The sequence below is a fragment of the Rana temporaria genome, chromosome 8 (genome assembly GCF_905171775.1).
Source record: "Rana temporaria chromosome 8, aRanTem1.1, whole genome shotgun sequence".
Lineage (NCBI taxonomy): Eukaryota > Metazoa > Chordata > Amphibia > Anura > Ranidae > Rana > Rana temporaria.
The window spans coordinates 158,184,737-158,201,884 of NC_053496.1; the positions used below are offsets into that span (position 1 = coordinate 158,184,737).

Genomic DNA, 17,148 nt, shown 5'->3' on the forward strand with positions numbered 1-17,148 from the left:
GTGCGCATGTGTCGGATAGAATGCCTAAGATACGTCGAACACTGCCTACGACGTGAACGTAACTTACGCACAGCCCTATTCGCGTACGACTTACGCAAACGACGTAAAAAGATACGCTTGTTCCGACGTCCATACTTTGCATGGGCTGCGCCACCTAGAGATCAGCTTTATCTTTACGCCGGCGTATGTCTTACGTAAACGGCGTAACTAATTGCGACGGGCGTACGTACGTTTGTGAATCGGCGTATCTTGCTCATTTGCATATTCGACACGGAAAACAACGGAAGCGCCACCTAGCGGCCAGCGTAAATATGCACCCCAAGATACGACAGCGTAGGAGACTTACGCCGCTCGTATCTTAGCCTAATTTAAGCGTATCTGGTTTACAGAATACGCTTAAATTTACGACAGCGCAGATTCAGAGTTACGACGCCGTATCTACTGATACGCCGGTGTAAACCTCTCTGAATCTGGCTATTAGCCTAGGTTCACACTGGTGCGTGCTGAACAACGAATGTGATTCGTGCAGGAACCGCACCGAATGTAGGGCTCAAATCACATCTGCACTAAAATGGTGCAAGGCCCTTTTTTCCCCGCTTCAGAATGGCATTGCATGGGTGTTCACACAGGTCCCTGCTGAACCGGTCAAGATTCGACCATCTATGGCCAGCTTTAGGTTGAAATATCACTATGATCCATTTATTTCTAATCTTTTCTAGGGGTACCAACAAATCCATGTCATTTTAGAATATCTTTGTAGAATAATCAATATCATACTCCTCTCTTTTCACAATTGCTGTGCATTACTATATGATATACCAAAGGCATGCTGGTATACATGAAACAATTGCTTTCTAATTTCATTACTTTTCAGGAGGAATGAAGTATTGTTCCAATGAGTTGCAGGGGTGCCAACAAATTTGTCAGTGGGTGTATTTCAAACAGCAAGAAAGGGAAGTTAGGTAGACAGTCTTTATTTGGATAATTTGAAGTCTGAAACCCTTAGGCCTTGTACACACGAGCAGACATGTCCGATGAATTCATGGTCTGATGTGTGTACACACCATCAGACCAAAATCCCCGCAGACAGAGAACGCGGTGACGTATAAGACACCGATGTTCTCTAACACGCGAGTTCAATGCTTCCACGCATGCGTCGAATCAATTTGACGCATGCGCGGGATTTCGGGCCGCTGGTTATACGTCATAACCAGCGGACATGTCCGATGAGTTGTACTAACCATCGGACATGTCCGACGGACATGTTTCCAGTGGACAAGTTTCTTAGCATGCTAAGAAACTTTTGTCCGCTGGAAACCTGTCCGCTAGGCCGGAAAACTGTCCGCTAGGCCCAACACACGGTCGGAAACTGGTCCGCGGACCAGTTTCAGCGGACATGTTCGGTCGTGTGTACAAGGCCTAAGAAGCCCTCTACATCAGAGGCCCCCAAACTAAAAGTTGTGGCCAGCTTAAAGTGTTACTAAACCCAGCAGCCTGCATTCGCTAAATCTAGTCTCCTACAGTGCACAGAACATGGAAATGCAATCGTTTTAGTAAATATAAACTGCTAAATACTCTTTCCCATCAGCAGTAGCAGCCTTGTGATTTCCATCAGTGTTTAGTTAAAGCTTGTAGAAGGAGTTTCATTATACTCTGACTGTCATAGGAGGCTGCAGGACAGTGACCCTCTGCCTGGACAGTGCTGATTGGCCCTGTGCTGATCACATGAACCCTCCCAAGAGAAAAAAAAAACAACTCTTTAGCAATACACACCAAACTGAGCATGTGCAGCTTGTCCCCAAGGCTCTGATCTATCAGGAGATGGTTTGGGAACTGTGGAAGAAGGGGAGGATGAGAGAAGACAGGATCAAACAGCCTTTTTTTACACAATGCAGAGGATTAACCCCTTAGGTTCCATAGTGAGTATAAGAATCATGCTTTACTGCATATGAGTGTGAGTGAGTGAATAACTTATATAGCGCTACAAATGCGAACTAAATCGCCTCAAGGCACTCAGACTGACTTTACTGTTGTGAGGTTTAGTAACACTTTAAGGCCTACTGGGTCACCTACTCCTTGCAATGAGAAGGCCATGCATGCAGCCGATGTGAGCTGCTGTAATCAGGATGCCAAGGGTGCTGGGTATAGAGCATTTCAGCACCAGCAACATAACAGGCATCATTGGGGATGAATGATCTCTTTCCCGATGGTGCATGTATAGTGCCAACTGGCATAATTTGAAATGGCTTGAGACAGAGTCTGCAAGTTAAATCACACTGAACACCAAAGCTGGGGCACCATTTCTTGCTGACACAGGAACACCACTCCTACCACAGGGGAAAAATATTCCTCCCACTAGCAGAAGGACAGCATTCCTTCCACTGGCAACAGGGCTCCGATCCTTCCACCAGTAGAGGGGCAGCATGCCTTCCATTGACAGAGAGGCACCATTCCTTAGACCATGGGTCTCCAAACTTTTAAAACAAAGGGCCAGTTTACTGTCTTTCAGACTTTAGGAGGGCCGGATAGTGGCCAGAAGGGGTAGAAAATGTCCTGGGAGGTTGGGACCCAGCATCAGTAAGAATAAATATGGCCGGGGTTGGTGGACAGAGGAGTAGTGTCCCTCTTAGTAGGAGGAATAGTATCCCATCATTGGTATCCGAGGGCCGGATAAAGGCTAGCAAAGGTCCACATCTGGCCCTTGGGCTGCAGTTTGGAGACCCCTGTCTTAGACTGACAGAGGGGCACCATTCCTTCATCTAACTAGAACCTCTACTGATCCAGCAATTCACTTCTCTACACAGATTTACACAAAAAAGCTCTATTTTGAGTCCATTCAAGGTGAGAGTTTTTTCTGACCCCCGAAACACGTTGGATGGTTTGTTAGTATAAACAAATCGAAAGGCAGAACGCAGATTTTCGGTCCAAGGACCACGGCTCTGGAATGCTCTACCCACTACCATCCGCTTGGAGGAAAACCATCGGGCATTTAGGAAAAAACTAAAGACCCACCTCTTCTGAAAGACCGGTACAACGCTGGATGCCAAGCGCCTTGAGGCGATTAAGTTTGCATTTGCTGCGCTATACAAGTTACTCACTCATTCACATTTGGACTCTTTTATCCTATGGTCTAGATATCCTTAAATTAGTGCCTGTTTTTTTTTGGTAACCATTCCCTCAGCTAAAAGAAGGTACTATTCCTTCCAATGGAAGAGGAATATTATTCATTCCACTGACAAAGGGGTAACCGTCCTCCCACTGGCACAGATCACTGACCACTGACGCAGGGGTGTTTTGTACTCCTGTACAAACAAATGCCCACTGCCCCCTCTTATAACTGGCCTTTGTTGCAAGGAGTACATGGAAGGGCAACGCATGTCAAACAAAACCAAAGAAAATTCCCAGCTCAACTCACCAACCAGCCTGCAACCAACCAAATTATCCTGTCTAACAGTTAAAAAGAGGGGTATAGTTTGCACACATTTGCAAATAAATGCGTAAGCTGCAGAGGCCACTTCACGGCACCCTAGTATTACCTGCAGTCCAAACTGTACTCCTACTAACAACAGATATAGAGGCATTTTTACTCCCCCTGACCAATACCAGGGCACTTTTTTACTCCAGAAAAACAAACAAATACTCCCGCACATGAGTATAGTGACTAGCCCAATAATGTATAATGGTCCATTTCTCAATGGATAATGTTTCCTTGCCTTCTTGCCCACTTGGACCAGGGCATGTCCTGATTGCACTAGAAAGATGAAAGAAAAGAGGGCGCACCAGCCTTGTGCATTATCCCAAGTAAATGTATTTGTATAAAAAAGATAAAAAATACTCACAAGCATGTAAAAAAATTAATACACATAAACAGGCTTCCATCCAGTGGTAAAACAGCCCTGGGACCTGTACTCTCTAGATCATAAGGCTAACACGTTTCAAAGGTAAACCTTCTTCCTCAGAGCCTAACAGCAAAGACTCCTTCAGCTCCAAATGTATGCACACATGTACCAATGTCATCAATTGCACCCCCCCAAGAACCCAGAGCACCTTTTACAGTCTTGCTCCCACTTGGTGTGATGTATCGTGAACTGGCCCTTTATATAAAAAGTTTGGGAATCCCCACTCTAGAGCTTCAGTTTGGGGAACCCTATCCATGAACATCTACAAGGATGTCAATGATGCTTTCTTGAAATCACTGTTCTTTAGGGTGACCACATTTCCAAACGGCCATTCAGGGACACCCCCCTCCTTCACAAAAATGTGCTAATTTTAAAGGCTTAAATGCAAGTAATTGGCCATAATAGGGGTATGGGGGTCCGAGTACTGCTGTGGGGGACATGTATCAATGCAAAAAGTCTTGCTTAAAGTGCAACAATAACAATGAACAATTTCTCTAAATATAGTGCCTGGGGGGTCCCCTTAGTCTGTCTGTAAAGTGGTGCATGTGTACCATGTATAGAACATGCTGCAGCAAAAATGAAATTTCTAAAGAAAAAAACACAAATCAAATCACATTTAAATTGACTCACGGTTGCAATTGCATGGATCCGGCTATTGAAAAAAAAGCACAAAAACACATTGCCCCCTCCCCCTAGTTCATACCAGACCCCTCGGGCTCTGACCCCCACCCACTCCAAATCACCTTGTCCCCATTTTACCCTGGCTGGTGGTTGTGGTGGTATGCAGGCAGGGGGATTATCAGAATCTGGAAGCCCCAAAGGGTCTGGAATGGACTTTTTTTTATTTTTTATTGGCAGCTTCTTCTTTTTTTTATTCAGCCTTCAGCCCCGCTCCTTAACAACCAGCTTTTACTGTGCCCTGGTTGGGCGCAGTGCATTGCAGGGCATTTGGCAGGGCGAACACCCTGGGCTGGGAAACAGACAGTTTCCACCATCGGGTCATCGGGTGGCTGTGTCGGTTTCATTCCGGGACACTGTATTGTCCTGGATTGAAGGTGCCCGGGACCCGGGACAGAACTGCAAAATCCGGGACACGTGGTCACCCTACTGTTCTTGTGTTTGAAAGCATCTGCAGACAGCGTATGGACCATTAGGCAGGAAATCTAGACTGGCAGAATTGTTGATGGTGATAAGCTGTACAATGTTTCAGGTTACAAGGACCTTCCTCATGGACAACGTTTTTTGGGCTATCCAATATACCACTGAAAGTGTTTTGTTATATCTGTTTAGTAAATGCAAAAAAATATAATGTTGCTCCCGGCAGATATCTTTCAGCTGATAACCTCCTGTCCTCTCTACCTCTGCTGCATTTTTATAAATTTCTTTGTATCATCACACTGTATATAGACGACCTACAGAACACCTCACGTCTACATTATGAAGAAGAGAAAAGAGAGAGGTGTTCTGTAGTCCTTATCTTAAGGTAAAAACTCTGCTTTGCATAGATATAGTGGGTGTTGTCATCCTAGGACAGGAAATTGTTAGTGGTAGGATCACCAGATAAAAATAAAGGTAAAAACCCTGTAAAAAAAAAAACGCCCCCGTCCCCCCTCTAGTGACGCCACTGACTGGTAATCTCTGCTTATGCATTTTTTCAGCATTTCAGCATTTGAGTTTATGGCAAGTAAACTTTCAGAAATGTTCGCTGTTTGGGTTATTTAAAACTCAAACAAATATTTTTAAAATACAGTGAATTATCATCAATTAGCTACTATGGGGTTGTGTAACGTAATAAGTGGAATGCTAAATAACAGTTTGCTTGAATAAGAATATATTGTACATTGTATATTGTATAAGAATTCTTACTCCTGGAAATATAAAAAACAGTGGATCGTTGAGATCTAATGCCCCATACACACTGGCCCAGATTCAGGTAGCAATTGCGTCTGCGTAACCATAGTTACGCAGCGCAATTGCTTACTTGCGCCGGCGTTTCGAATGCTCCTAATTCAGGAACCTCGTTACGCCGACTGCAGCCTAAGTTATGACTAGCATAAGGCTCTTATGCCAGTCATATCGTAGGCTGCATTCTTACGATGGCCGCTAGGGGGCGTTCCCGTAGTGGTCAGTGTATAGTATGCAAATTGCATACTAACGCCGATTCACTACCCTACGCGAGCCCTGCGTACGCAGTTTACGTCGTTTCCGTTCGTTGGGTTTCGCGTAAGGCTGCTCCTGCTATTAGCAGGGGCAGCCAATGCTACGTATACCCGTCGTTCCTGCGTCGCAAAGTTTAAATTTAACGTCGTTTGCGTAAGTGAATCGTGAATGGCGCTGGACGCCATTTACGTTCACTTTGAAGCAAATGACGTCCTTGCAACGTCATTTGCCGCAATGCACGTCAGGAAAGTTTCCCGACGGAGCATACGCACTACGTTCGGTGTGGGAACGCGCCTAATTTAAATGATCCACGCCCCCTACGGGATCATTTAAATTACGCGCCCTTACGCCGGGCATTTTTGAGGAGCGCCCACGCAAATTACGTGGCTACTCCTTCGTGAATGAATCGTAGCGCAGATAATTTGCGGGGGCGCAGGGCAAAAACGGGACGCTGCGCCTCCATAAGAAGTGCGCAGCGGTACCTGAATCTGGCCCACTATTAGATACTCTGCAGATTTTTGTCTTCAGATTTACCAAAACCATATTATATGAGATCAAACCTTAAAGCCACGTACACACGATCGGATATCTGAGGCCCTGTAAACACGGTCGGACAAAACCGATGAGAATGGACCGAGGTTCAGTTTCATCGGTCCAAACCGACCGTGTGTATAGCCCATCGGTCTGTTGTCCTTTGGTCCAAAATTTTAAAACATGCTTCAAAACCGAACCGATGGACTGCTGCCCGATCGGTCCAAACCGATGGTTTGTACAGAAAAGCATCGGTTCAAAACCCGCGCATGCTCAGAATCAAGTCGACGCATGCTTGGAAGCATTGAACTTTGTTTTATTCAGCACGTCGTGTGTTTGACGTCACCGCGTTCTGACCCGATCGGTTTTTGGAATGATGGTGTGTACGCACATCAGACCATCAGGCCACTTCAGCGGTGAACCGATGAAAACGGTCTGTCGGACCATTCTCATCGGTTTGGAACGACCGTGTGTACGGGGCCTGATGGAATCTAATCCGATGGATTTTTTCGTCGGATATCCGATGAAGCTGACTTTCATCAGTTGTGCCTACATACCATCAGTCAAAAATCCAACCGTGCCAAAACGCGGTGAAGTACAACACTACGGCGTGCTGAAAAAAATTAAGTTCAATGCTTCCGACAATGCGTCAACTTGATTCTGAGCATTCGTGGATTTTTGACCGATAGACTTCCACACAGACGATCGTTTTTTTATCCATAGGAAAAATTGAAAACATGTTCTAATTTTTTTCACCAATGGAAAACAAACCGATGTGGTCCACACACGATCGGTTTGTCCAATGAAAACAGTCCATCAATCTGTTTTCATTGGACAAACCGATCGTGTGTACAGGGCTTTAGAGTTTTAATTTGCATGCAATCAGACAGGCCCTTGCATGACATGGTTTTGGTAAATCTGAAGACAAAAATCTGCAAATAGTGTGTATGGGGTCTAATGCCTTGTACACACGAGCGGAATTTCCAACGGAAAAAGTCAGAGGGAAGCTTTTTATCGGATATTCAATCCATGTGTATGCCCCATCTGACTTTTTCCGTCGGAAATTCAGACGGAATTAGAGAACATGTTCTCAATTTTTCCGTTGGAAAAAATACGATTGAAAATTCCAATCGTCTGTATGCTTTTCTGACAGAATAAACACCACGCATGCTCGGAAATTATTTGACGCATGCTTGGAAGCATAGAACTTAATTTTCTCGGGTCGTTGTAGTGTTTTACGTCACCGCGTTCTTGACGGTCGGAATTTAGTGTGACTGTGTGTATGCAAGACAGCTTGCGCGGAATTCCTTCGGAAAAACCTTTGGAGTTTGGTCCAACGGAAGGCATAAGTGTCCACCTTGGCCACAAATATCAATTTGGTTGGGTTTATTCTTCATGTGTGTGTAAAAAAAAAAAATTGAATTTCCAAAGTACATCCAGTGTCTGAATTGACAATTAGAAAATAATAAACCAGACCTTGGCAGCGGCGTCTATTCCCGGATAGAAGTGTTTTTTCCATCCTTGGAAATATGTATGATGGAAACTAATTGCAGATAAATTTTTCAATAGTTATTCATAAGTCTTTCTGAAGATCGGAAATTAATATTCACGCCAAAAGTGATTACACCCACCAGTAATTTGTAAACCTTAGGGCCCTTAAAGTAAACTTTCCTAGGAGAAATATAGTGTGCTGTCGCTTCTGAAAATGCTAGCTGCCTGGCTGTTATGCTGGCCTTCTGCCTCAATACTTTAAGTCACCAATTTGGAAGAAAGATGTTGAGGTCAAAGTCAGAAATGCTTATCTGGATCAGTGAATGAAGTCAAAGGATCAGTATGACAGCTAAGCAACCACTATTTACTGAATGAGAAATCGGCATCGGTATTTCTCTAAGGAAACATTCATTCAGATCATTCTAAATAGGACTTTTCTTATAATATTTAAGGAAAGTGTGCACAGTAATACGATTCTAGTTGTCATTTCAAGCCCATAAAATGGATGAAAATATCTGATTGGTTGCAAAGTTCTAAATGCCTTTTTTCACTGCGTTTTCACTTTGCATACTGTTACATTATACTTTATATTGTGTACTTTGCATTTTCTAATGGTAAATGTTAGCTTTGTGTCAAAATAACGTTATCTAATATTTTTTTTTTTTTTTTCCCCTCCTTTTTTCCTCTACATTTCACATTTTATTTCTGTGATCATATTGTAATCTTGTTTAATTTTCTTAATTCTCTACTCCCTCCTTACAATTTCTTCTTTTAACCCCCCCGCCCCCTCCCTATTTCTCAAGTCTTTTTTCCCTCTCCACCTCCTCTCTCCCACCTTTTAATTTCCCCGCGGTCTCCCTCCCGCTTTCTACCCTCTATATGTTCTCTGTATCTCCCACTCAATCCATCTTTCCCTCTCTCTCTCTTTCTTTACTTTTGTCATCCTGTATCCCCTCTTCCTTCTCTCACTTTCTATTTCTCCTTAACTCCTTCTTTGCCTTTCCTTACTCATTCTTGCTTTCCTTCTATTCCCCCATTCACCATGATCCCTTCCTTCATTTTTCCATACTTGTGTCCCTTCTTCCATCTGCTTTTTTTCCCACTGTTCCTTTCTTCTGCAAACTCTCCGTGTTTTTTTTTTTTACTTTTCCTCTTTCCCTTGATCACCTAATTATAATTTTCCTTTCTCCCTTTCTTCATCCTGCACCTCTCTTCTTCTCTGTCTTCATACTGATTCTCTCTTTCTCTCTCTTACACACTCTATTTATCCCAATTCTATCTCTCTCCCTTATTCCATTCCCCCTTCTTAATCCTGCTTTCCCAACTCTTCCTCCCTCTCTTAATCCTGCTATTTTTTTCGAAATCTTTTCCCAACTTTTCTTCTCTCTTTATCCTGTTATCTTTCCTAACTCTTCTTCTTTATCCTGCTCTCCTTTTTACTTATTGCGCTTGCGCTCTCTCTCCCTCAAATCCTCCACCTCTCCCCCTCGCTCTTTATGTCTCTCTCTCTCTCTCTCTCAAATCTTCCACTCACTCTTCCACCTCTCCCCCTCACTCTGTATCTTTCTCTCTCTCTCTCTCTCTCTCTCCCTCAAATCTTCCACTCTCCCCCTCGCTCTTTATCCCACCCTCTCACCCACCTCTTCCCACTCTCTTTATCCCCTTTTCCCTTCTACATCTTCCCTTCCACATCTTCATCCCCTGTTCCTGCTCTCCCTTTCACTGTCCCCTTTCCTGCTTTCCTTTCCACCTCTTCCCTTCTCTGTTTTTCCTGTTCTCTTTTTCACCTTCACCTCCTTTCGCTCTTTTTCCCGCTGTCCCCTCCACCTCTTCATCTCTTTCTTTATTCCACTCTCTCATTTGCCTCTTTATTCCACTCTGTCATTTGCCTCTTTATTCCACTCTCCCATTCGTCTCTTTCACTCTCTCTTAACCCCCCCCCCCCCCCCCCCCCCTCCTGTTTCCACTTATTAATTTCTCTCTTTATCCTGCTCTTTTTTTGCCTCTTCCCCTCTCTTTTTCTCACTCTCCTTTCCACCTCTTCCTTTCTCTCTTTATCCCACTCTCCCGCCCACCTCCTCTACTCTCTCTTTTTCCCTCTCTTACTTCCAACTCTTTCTCCCTCTCTCTCTTGTTCCCACTCTTCCCTCCACCTCTTCCTCTCTGTCTTTCTCCTCCTCTCTCATTCACCTCTTCCCCTCTCTCTTTATCCTGCTCTCCCTTCCACATCTTCATCCCCTGTTCCTGCTCTCCCTTTCACCGTCCCCTTTCCTGCTCTCCTTTCCACCTCTTCCCTTCTCTGTTTTTCCTGTTCTCTTTTTCACCTTCACCTCCTTTCGCTCTTTTTCCCGCTGTCCCTTCCTCCTCTTTATCTCTTTCTTTATTCCACTCTCTCATTTGCCTCTTTATTCCACTCTCTCGTTTGCCTCTTTATTTCACTCTCTCATTTGCCTCTTTATTCCACTCTCCCATTCGTCTCTTTCACTTTCTCTTACCCCCCCCCCCCCCCCCGTTTCCACTTCTTAATTTCTCTCTTTATCCTGCTCTTTTTTTGCCTCTTCCCCTCTCTCTTTTTCTCACTCTCCTTTCCACCTCTTCCTTTCTCTTTTTATCCCACTCTCCCGCCCACCTCCTCTACTCTCTCTTTTTCCCACTCTTACTTCCAACTCTTTCTCTCTCTCTCTCTCTCTCTCTCTCTCTCTCTCTCTCTCTTGTTCCCACTCTTCCCTCCACCTCTTCCTCTCTGTCTGTCTTTCTCCTCCTCTCTCATTCACCTCTCCCCCTCTCTCTTTATCCCACTCTCCTGCCCACCTCTTCCCCTCTCTCTTTATCCCACTTCTCTTTTTACCCCACTCTCGGTTCCGCCTCTTCCCTTCTCTTTTTATCCTGCTCTCCCTTCCACCTCTTTCTCTTTATCCCACTCTCACAATCGCCTTTTCCTCTCTCTCTTTATCCTGCTCTTCCGCTTACCTCCTCTCCTCTCCCTTTATCTTGCTCTTTTTCCGACTCTTTCTTTATCCTGCTCTCTCTCCCACTCCTTTTCTCTCTCTATATTTATCCTGCTTCTCTCCTTATTACCCCCGCCATCTTCTTGTGTATCCACTTATCTCTCTCTCTTGCATTGCACTCTCCCTTACAACCTGGTCACTAACTGTCTCTGAAGAGGGCTCACAGAGAGTCCTATGTGCTATGCTGGTCTCTCTCTTGCATGCGGTCTCTGTCGATGCTTTAAACATAACAGATCCTCTTGCTAGAAGCTCAATACAGAAAAGCTACGATCTCACAAAATACCTGGAACACCAACTGCGCTCACTTGCTGGACCATATGTGAGTAAATAACTTTTTTGTATTATTATATTTACCAAAAAGTAAAATTTCCTGTTTTTGGATAGATTTTGATTTTGCAGCAGTTCCCCTGTATTAGAATATTTTGGTAAATTGAGTTTGGTTATTGGAGTTTTTTTTATAAATCGGAATGACTTTACATTTTCAAAACGAATCAGACATAACTTCATACCCTTTTAGCTAGATTCAGAGAGACTTAGGCTGGCGTATCAGTAGATACGCCAGCCTAAGTCTGAATTTGCGTCTGCGCTAATTTAAGCGTATTCTGGTAACAAGATACGCTTAAATTAGGCTCAGATACGAGCGGCGTAAGTGTCTTACACCGTCTTATCCTAAAGTGTAATTTTTAGGCTGACCGCTAGGTGGCGCTTCCATTGCGGTCGACGTAGAATATGTAAATCACTAGATACGCCTATTCACGAACGTACGCCCGGCCGACGCAGTACAGATACGCCGTTTACGTAACGCATTATCAGGCCTAAAGTTATTCCATCAAATAGCTGGAATAGTAATGTTAAGTATGGGCGCCGTTCCCGCGGCAAAATTTGAAAATTTTACGTTGTTTGCGTAAGTGGTCTGTGAATAGGGTTTTACGTCATTTACGTCCACGTCGAAATCAATAGGACCGTGCGGCGTACTTTGCCGCAATGCACACTGGGATATGTAGGCGGACGGCGCATGCGCCGTTCGTAAAATACGTCAATCACGTCAGGTCAAGCCCAATTAACATAAAACACGCCCCCTAAGCCGAATTTGAATTAGCCGCCCTTACGCCCGCCCGATTTGGGCTACGCCGCCGTAACTTAGCAGGCAAGTACTTTGTGAATCATGTACTTTCCTCGCTAACCTACGGCGGCGTAGTGTAAATGACGTACTCTACGCCGCCGCAACTATGCGCTTGCCATCCTGAATCTAGCTATTTGTCTTAAAGTTGGGCTAAAGCCATTTTCTTTTTAGTATTTAATAGACTGTAAGCTTTGTATTGCTGCCCATGTCTATGTACGATATTGTCCCTCTCTTCCTGTCCCACAGAAACCCTGTCATTGACAGGAAATTAAGGAAAATCTCACCAGTGGGGACACATACATTATAAAAAATGTGACACAATAGGATATAATCTTAATGGGAACAGCAAACTATGGGGAGAAAACTTGAAGATAAAAGTTATGGCTGAAGCTATAAGGTTCTAGCTCTCTCACTAAATTGTACTAGTTAAGTAAATTAAATAGAAAGGTGTAGCGCTAAAATAAATAAATAAACAGTAGAGTTCATCAATATTGAGCTGTTAGACCCCATTCACACCTGAGCGACAGCCGCGTTCGGCGGTAGCGGCGTATTTTGCCGCGGGTGTGAAACTTTCAATTTTTTTTTTTTTTTCAAAAGTCTTCCCATTGCTGTCAATGGGAAAACGCCACTGTCGCCTGAAAAAAAGGGTCCGGGACTTTTTTTCAGGCGACAGGCGTTCGGCGTCTATGAGATGTGAACCGTCTCCATAGACAGCAATGGGAATTCTCCCCTCTAGCGGCAGAAGCGTCCGGCGTCTGGCGTTTTGTCGCTCAGGTGTGAATGCAGCCTTAAGGACGATCCAAACAAAGTCCACCGCTGAATAACTTCAGATAAAAAAAGATAGAACTTCCTGGCGTCTCCTCACAGGTGACCTGACTGAACCTGATCACCTCAGGTCACCTGTAAGGAGACACCAGGAAGTGACAGGACTGGCAGCATGGAGCCCAGACACTGACCTCTCACTGAGCTCCTGTCTTCAGTAATTGACACTGCTGAAAGTTTGCGGTCACCAAAAATAAGGCAAGGTTGCTTTTCCACGCCCTTATCCTCCCATAGTGGGGAAGGTGAATCGCCACAGTATTGAGCTGTATTGGAATATCAATAACGCTTTTTGAATAAGAGGCCCTGTCACAAACTGGTTTGAATTTTCTATAGAAGAGGAAGATCCAAAGACGCATGCGTATGGCACAATCTATTCCAGTATATTTGTTGCAATCCTAAATAATTGGAAGTGGTCTTTGGGTTATTTTGCCTTATGGGAAGAGGATCAGTGTAACTTTCTGTGGAGTGGATCGGTCTTCAGGAAGGAAGGAAGGAAGTGTAGGAAGGATCGTTGGTGTCATTACCTAATAAATTTAATGTGTATACCCTATACACTGATGGTAAGAGTCAGTATTATTGTGTGATGGTGGTGGTTATTCTATCCATTTTTATCTGAAGTTATTCAGCGGTGGACCTTGTTTCGATCATCCTTAACAGCTCAATATTGATGAACTCTACTGTTTATTCTTTAAGCGCTACACCTTTCTATTTAATTTTCTGTCATTGTGCCCAGCAATATAGTGTCAGCAGATATTTTTATTGTTTATTGTATATTTATATATTTATATGTTTTATTGTAGTAGTTAAAGTGAAACTAAGAGCCGGTTCACACTGGGGCGACTCGTCAGGCGACTCAGCCGCCTGACGAGTCGTGTCCCATTCTATTCAATAGAACCGTTCTAATAGGAGCGACGCAAGTCGCTCTGACTTAGAAAAAGGTTCTTGTACGACTTTGGGGGCGACTTGCATTGACTTCTATACAGAAGTCATTTTGCAAGTCGCCTCTGAAGTCGTCTTCAGGACGCCTTGCCGAGTCGCCCCAGAAGTCGTGCCGCCCCAGTGTGAACCGGCTCTAAAGGTGCCTGTGTTTTTGTTTTTTTTTAATAACAAACATGTCATACTTACCTCCACTGTGCAGTTCTTTTTGCACAGAGTGGCCCCAATCCTCCTGTTCTTGGGTCCCATGGCGTCTCTCGCAGCTCCTCCCCCAATTAGATAACCCCCTCTGGAAGCTCTCTCCCGAGGGGGTTACCTTGCGGGCGCACTCCCATGTCATACACTTGGCGTCCATAGACGCAGCAGAGTGTGTGACTCGGCCCCGGCCCACTCGTCATTGGATTTGATTGACAGCAGCGGGAGCCGATGGCTGCGCTGCTATCAATCTATCCAATCAAAGCTGGGACTCCAAGGAGAGATGGACCGCAGGGACGCGCTCATGGAAATTCGGGGCTCAGGTAAGTAAAACGAGGGCTAGGGGGCTGGACGCTGCAAGGTGTTTTTTCACCTTAATGCATAGGATGCATTAAGGTGAAAAAACACGTAGGTTTACAACCCCTTTAAGTCCATTCAGGGTAAGAAAGTTAGAGGGATGGGTGGGTGAAGGTTTGCAGTTGTACCCACAATTTATCGTAATGTGCAAAAGATTTTGGAATGCCAATGGGGGGGTGGTTTGGAGCATGTATAGTAAGCGTGGAAAAATATCCATTTTATAATGTAAAAGGCCATCCTGCCAATCGGGTATTGTTATGTTTGGCCTAGTCCAGACCATCAATTTTTGTTGGACATGTGACCACCAGGGTTTGTAGTTGAGGCCTTATTGGTTGTCCAGTTGGGTAGGAAAGTATACACCTAAATATTTAAGGGTTCTGCATTGCCAGGAGAGAGAGAAAAATTCTGTCTGATCTAATTTGTCATCCATAAATGAAGAAATGTTGAGAGCCTCAGTTTTATGGATATTGTTCTTAAAGTTTGTGTGTGTGTCACCAAAACCAAATACTTGTAAAGCCTGGTACACACAGACTTTTTGCCAACAAACTTCAAAATGAGCAAGTTTTGCAAAAAATCCGACCGTGTGTACACTCCATCGGACACACTTTTTCAGTTTTCATCGGACAAAAGTTCGCTCTGCAAACAGAAAAACTTTTCGGCAACAAAAGTCCGATGGTGTACAGAAATCCATCAGACTTTTGTCTGAAGTACAAATACGCATGCCCAGAACCAATGTTAAAATCAACCAACAATAGCAGAAGTTGACCAAAAGGTGGCGGTATAGAGCAGAAAACATGTGATGTTGGGAAAGTTTGCAGAAAAGTCCTGCCGTGTATATGCTATGGGTGTGCCCAGCCAACTCCCTTCGGACAAAAATCCACGGAAAAGTTTGTTTGAAGTCCGATCGTGTGTATGAGGCTTAAGAGGACCAGGGATGTAATCTTAGGGTTGGTAATATAGAGAAGTAAAGCACCTGCATATAGGCATAGTTTGTATCCATTGTGTCCTACCAACACTCCCTTTATGGATGGATTATTGCGAATCACTATAGGCAGGTGCTCCATAGCAAAGAGGATCAGGTTTTTATTGCTGTTTAAAACTTCCTCTCCCAGTGACACTTACTTCCCTACCTCATTTCTTGTCCAGGTACCACTGGGACTGGAAATAAGGGGAAATCACCCTCAGTGGGATCACAAACATCAATACAAACCTGGCAAGTTCTAACTAGTTCCCACTTAAAAAAAAAAAAAAGTTTTCGCTGTAGATGGGCTTTAGCATCATTCCAAGTGTACCCCTACCTATGCACGTTGTTTGCAACATTAACCTTCTAGTAACTTGACTACAATGCAATTAAATCCAATTGATTGAAGTGAGGTTCTGCACTAGCCAGCCTTTGTACTATGATACAGCCAAGTTCTGTACTGCAAAATAACATAATGCCTTTAAGGTTTAGTAGAAAAATTCCTTAGACTGTGATTAAATGCAAAGTGGTGCTTACTGACTATGTATATTAAAGGCCAAGCAGAATCTGTCTCTGTACTTTTGTTACAATAGTCACCATTTTTGTTTTGGGCAGTCTACCATGTTTTATTAATATTCCTCTAAAGACCATTTGTGTACTGTAATCCACATTGACTCATAATAAGATTTTATAGGATTACATAATAACCTTTGTGTATAAGCTGCATGTCCGTGTTGCATTGCTTTGCGTGATACAGGATGATTTTGCAGAGGCCAAAGAAAAAAATTTGGGAAACAATCCCCCACCTGCACCAAGCATAACTGGATCTATATTTCAGTATGGAAAAACACTCTAAAAAATCTCATACAAGCTTTAACTTGTTAAAGCTGAAGTTTGTGTATGACTCTTTTTACATAGTGACATTGGCCAGCTTGGACCAGTGTAAGTATGTATGTGTTATAGTTACATAGTTAGTTACATAGTTAGTCAGGTTGAAAAAAGACACAAGTCCATCCAGTTCAACCACAAAAAATAAACAAAGAAAATAAAAAACACAGTGCAACCCCATACACCCAACTCCATACCCACAGTCGATCCAGAGGAAGCCAAAAAAAACCAGCAGAGCATGATCCAATTTGCTACAGCAGGGGAAAAAATCCCTTCCTGATCCCCCGAGAGGCAATCGGATTTACCCTGGATCAACTTTACCTACAAATCTTAGTACTCAGTTATTTTATGTACATTTAGGAAAGTATCCAGGCCTTTCTTAAAGCAATCTACTGAGCTGGCCAGAACCACCTCTGGAGGGAGTCTGTTCCACATTTTCACAGCTCTTACTGTGAAAAAACCTTTCCGTATTTGGAGGTGAAATCTCTTTTCCTCTAGACGTAAAGAGTGCCCCCTTGTCCTCAGTGTTGACCGTAAAGTGAATAACTCAACACCAAGTTCACTGTATGGACCTCTTATATATTTGTACATGTTGATCATATCCCCCTTATTCTCCTCTTCTCAAGAGTGAATAAATTTAGTTCTTCTAATCTTTCCTCATAGCTGAACTCCTCCATTCCTCTTATCAGTTTGGTTGCCCTTCTCTGCACTTTCTCCAGTTCTCTGATATCCTTTTTGAGAACTGGTGCCCAAAACTGAACTGCATATTCCAGATGA

At 43.8% G+C, this 17,148-nt stretch overlaps 1 protein-coding gene across 1 annotated transcript in view; it reads left to right on the plus strand.

The window, feature by feature from the left end:
* The window catches only part of CLCF1 (cardiotrophin like cytokine factor 1), a 103,070-nt gene that overhangs the window by 23,471 nt on the left and 62,451 nt on the right, over positions 1–17,148 (plus strand). Inside the window, exon 2 of the mRNA XM_040321004.1 lies at positions 11,245–11,408. Coding sequence (XP_040176938.1) covers positions 11,245–11,408 — 164 coding nt within the window. The remainder of the gene's footprint in view (positions 1–11,244; positions 11,409–17,148) is intronic.